The sequence below is a fragment of the Boleophthalmus pectinirostris genome, unplaced genomic scaffold (genome assembly GCF_026225935.1).
Source record: "Boleophthalmus pectinirostris isolate CB_2022bp ecotype Guang Dong unplaced genomic scaffold, ASM2622593v1 HiC_scaffold_16, whole genome shotgun sequence".
NCBI classification, from domain to species: Eukaryota; Metazoa; Chordata; class Actinopteri; order Gobiiformes; family Gobiidae; genus Boleophthalmus; species Boleophthalmus pectinirostris.
The window spans coordinates 5402098-5406690 of NW_026571095.1; the positions used below are offsets into that span (position 1 = coordinate 5402098).

Below are 4593 nucleotides of genomic sequence, written 5' to 3' on the forward strand. Positions count from 1 at the left end.
AAACTAAATTGTACTGTAGTCATGGTATGTGAGTATTTATATAAGAGTTGTAGAAATGCTATTTTTTCCTTTTTAAACGTCTTGACAAAAGTGTAAATTATTATGGCCAGAATAGAAAGAATTCAGATTTAAGAGTGCTTAATAACAGTTATTTTGCCATGAAGGATCATGTTCTCTGTTTTACGGCATATTACTGTATGTACTATATATACTGTATGTACTATATATACTGTATGTACTATATATACTGTATGTTCTATATATCCTGTATTGTACTGTATATTACTATTTTGTATTGTGTTGTATTGTCTTGTCTTGTATTGTATTACTCCGTCTTAAGTAACAAACAAAAGTGGGAGGAACATGTTACAGTTTGTTCCTGTAAAATTAATCACCGCATGTTTCAAATGTAAAGAGAAAAGTATTTTCTAAAAAATATATATACATGTTTTTAGGAGAAGCATCAAGTCTTCTCAAGTCACAAGGCTTAAGTCCGAGTCAAGTCCCAAGCCTTTGTCTGTTTTATCTGGTCTTAAAATAGTGACTCAAGTCTGATTCGAGTCCAAGTCACGACTTGGTCCCCACCTCTGCCAAAAATATTCAAGAATCTAATTTCTCAGGTTGCTGTCGTTTTAGTGACAGTTCACATGTTAAACCTCTAGATGTCACTGTCAGTAACTTAGTACCACGAGTCACCAGTGCTCCCACGAAGAAGACGTGTGAACGCTCTGAGCCAATCACGTGTCTCCCTGTACTCACGTGACCTAGCACACGGCTGTTTGACATTCAGCTACTCTCCTCTCATGTCTGCAACAAATCTATGAAAACTAAACATGAACATTGTCCGATCGTCCGTGTCTAGGTTGTGTGGGATGGCCAGATTGCAAAGGTAATGTAAAATGTAAAATATATGCAACCAGCGGCGATATTTTGAGCTGAAAGTGGTTAGCATGGGGTTAGCAACAGCATGGCTAAGTGGCTAAAGGCTAAGTAGAGCCACAGAATGAAAAGTGTTTTGAATGATTAGACTTTTCACACGTTATTGCATCTCTCTGACTGAAATCATTACTGTAATAATACCTAAAACAAGCTACTGGAATGTACTCTATGATCTGCTATAAACATTGCTTTGTAATGAGTCTAAAATACATTGTTTTCGTTCATTGTATAAATCAGAGTAAACTACTAAAAGACGTTTGCTCCAAACGTGGAAAATTAGTTATAAACATGTTTTTTAAAATCTCAATTGTGTAAATAGCTACATATGAGAATAGTCATTGCAACAAGGGTAGTTCAGGGCATAACAAAGTACAAAAAGGTTCAGTTGTGCTACTATTTACTAGGAAAATGTGGTTAATTTAAAAAGGGTTTTCTGCCATCATTATAATCAGTGGTGGATGAAGTGCTAAATTTACAAATTTTTACATAAGTAGAAGTACAGATACAGGGGCAAAAGACTGTGCAAGTAAAAGTATCACATATAAAAATCTACTTAAGTAAAACTACTGAAATACATGTTAAAAAATGAAAGTTAAAATATTTTAGTGATTTTGATAAAGAACTGAGCGGATTTTAAGTGATTCACTTGATTTGTTAATTTTTCTAAGCGTTCTTGTGTTTTTGGTTTGCTCAAAGTGGAGGGATGTTAACACATTAAATGTGCTAATAATAAGTCTCAGCTTTCTCAGCAGGTCTCAAACATAAAGAAAATATTTATTTATTTTTCTGTCCAGATCTAAAATGCAGTTGAGTAGAATGTCTTTCTAGCTCTTTTAGCTAAAAATAAGTCTCAGCTTTCTCAGCAGGTCTCAAACTGAAAAGAAAAGTACTTTTCAGTTTTAAAACGTTGCGGAGTAGAAAGTACTGTTACCTGCTCTTAAATATAGTGAAGTAAAAGTATGCACTGTAAAATATTCTTAAGTACAATTTTTTGGTATCTGTACTTGTACTTTTACTTTTGTACATTGTTACCTTCCACCACTGATTATATTCTTTTGTTGCAAAATATCACACTCCAAAAATGTTCAGTATAGTTTTGAGAGCTGTTGCCATGCCCCTCTTTAGTTGACTAACTGATCCACAGGACATGTTTCCTTTTGACTACAGTCCTGCATTTCTAACATTTCTAACTTTCTTTCTCTAGTCTCCCCATGGCTAACCCAGCCATTTCTGGACACACTCGCCTCCGCCTCTTCAGCAGCTGGTTCCTGCCTAGAACTACACCAGGACTCTCCAACCCGAGTCCACTGTCCGCACAGGCCGAGGGGTCCGGAATCTTCAGACAGCCCCCCTGGCAAATCCAACAGGTTCGGACACGCAAGAGGGGCACAGAGTATCAACCCAAGAACTTAAAACGCAAGAGGACGCACGGCTGGATCAAAAGATGCAGCACCCAAGGAGGGATTGAGGTGTTACTGAGGCGTATGCTTAAAGGGAGGAAGTCTCTGAGCCACTGAAGGGATCTACAGGAGGAAAGACAATGGGGACAAAAGGGTGGTCTCCTACAGTCCAGGGACATCTGCAAAGGACTGTGGAACTAAGGATTGGGTGCGTTTTGAATAATTGTGAATAGGAGATGAGAAAGTGGATGTTGACAAAGGTGGTTTCTGTATCAATGTTATGAATATGTGAATAAATAAGATGTTTTGGAAAATTGTGTTTGGTCATGAGTTATGTGGTTATGTGGTTATGATTAGGGATTAATGTTGTCACAATACAAAAATTTAAACTGACTCAATACTCAATGCCGATTCAGATACCACAGTGATAATAAAAACACTCTTTCTATGTTTTTTCAGCTAATAAATAATAATAATAATAATAATAATATATGTAAGGTAGAGCTGTTTAAGGAACCTTCGAAACCAAGCTTGACATATCCATAGAAACAAGCAGGTGACAGGCCCCCAGACAAAAAGTTACTTAGTGTAGCTTTAAGGCTGACAATCACATTTTATTGTCTCAGTTTCTTTTTCTATTGCTTAATGAGAATCTAAAAATGGTTCAGAGCTAAGATCCATTGCCGAAAATGTACAATACACACAGTTGGTTTATTGGTGCGTGCTGTTCATGGGTCAGTACAAGGGCTTCCTGTTATGTAATGTTTTATTGCTATAGTAACAGTCCTAAATCTAATCCCAAGTCAAGGTTAGTTCCAATTCCCAATATATATTCTTATTAATAGTTATTAATTTGGTAAACCCCCAAAACATGATATACAGATATAGATAATCACATGACAAAGACTAATTTACTGAAAATATTGAAATACATTATAATTTGTGATTCAAAATAAAACAATATCACAAATCAGTTGTGTAACAGAAAGGTGATCAGCTTCCTGTTATCACTGACATTTCACCATACAAAACAGAAGAATTGGAATAGTTTGTTAACTGCCATAGCAACAGCCCTCAATTTCCTCATTCTGAAACCAAAAGGGATTTCTGCTACAGTGATAAGGCAATTTTACTTTCAATTTGTATCTTTTATGAATATACAGCAGCCAGTCTGAACAAAATTTAACTTGCTGCAAAACACATTGTACTAATGTGGGTTCCTGTTTCATTAAATGTAAAAATTTAATCGTAAAATAACTAGGCTGACCATATTTTCAAAATTCTAAACTGGGACACACCCGTGTTGGGATGGTTGGTATAAATACATACATACGGTCTATGACTTTGAAAAAAAAAGACAGTTTATGCTGCTCTTTACTGTTGGCAAGGATCAGATTAGTCAAAAATTGTGATAGTCCAGTTTTAGTCCTGATTTAATCTTGGTTTAGTCCTGTTTTTTTTTTTTTTTTTTCTCAAGTGCCATTACCACTTTGAACACACTCATGCACTGATTGACAACACATTCCTATCTCTCAATCCCCTGATCTCCTTCCATCCATCTGTTGTGCACTATTTTATACAGTGCAATATCTTAACTGAGTGCAATATTTAAATCCAGTGCAACATTTTTGATTGAGTGCAATATTTAATACATTACAATATTTAATACAGTCTAGTTAGAGTTTTGTAGTCTTGGGTGTCCCAACCTTTTTATGTCTTGCACTACTAATTATGTATCTATTTATTTACTCTATCTTTTATTTATTCTTTTTTGTACTGTGTTGTCCCACATACATGTCTGCACTGGAGGGTGATATGTGATATGTGTATAGTATGTATGGATTGTACATATGTATACAGTAGTGACAATAAAAGGCATTCTATTCTATGGTTTAGACCTAGTTTAGATCAAATTGGTCAAAAATAGGGACATTTCTTGTATAAAACTGGGACAAATCACTGGTTTTGTATAAATCTGATAGGGCGGAGGACACAGGCTCAAAACCTGGGACTGTCCCGGGTAAATATGAACGCCTGGTCACCCTAATGGTAACGTAAAAGACACAGGAAAGACTATGGAGCAGTGTTGTTTTGATCGAGAGACATGCCACAACACTTGCGCTGGGGGATTGTCCTATTACATAAACACCTCTCATCCAATCACAGACCTGCTTTTTCCTTCCCCTCCGCTGCCGACCAATCAGAGCCCTTATTTGGTGGTATGTGCCCGCCCCCTCCGCAGACGAACAACAAA

At 36.3% G+C, this 4593-nt stretch overlaps 1 protein-coding gene across 1 annotated transcript; it reads left to right on the forward strand.

Annotated features, from left to right (window-relative positions):
* The first annotated feature begins 685 nt into the window (after positions 1-685).
* Positions 686-2653, forward strand: mrpl34 (mitochondrial ribosomal protein L34). The gene is made up of 2 exons (XM_020940939.2): positions 686-889; positions 2144-2653. The coding sequence occupies exons 1-2, from the start codon at positions 834-836 to the stop codon at positions 2454-2456; spliced, it is 369 nt and encodes a 122-aa protein (XP_020796598.2). The 5' UTR covers positions 686-833; the 3' UTR covers positions 2457-2653.
* The last annotated feature ends 1940 nt before the right edge of the window (positions 2654-4593 follow it).

Coding starts and splice junctions, on each gene's coding strand:
- mrpl34 (XM_020940939.2), top strand. CDS start 834: ATGAACATTGTCCGATCGTCCGTGTCTAGGTTGTGTGGGATGGCCAGA. Junction 890..2,143: donor GGGATGGCCAGATTGCAAAG/GTAATGTAAAAT, acceptor TTCTTTCTCTAG/TCTCCCCATGGCTAACCCAG.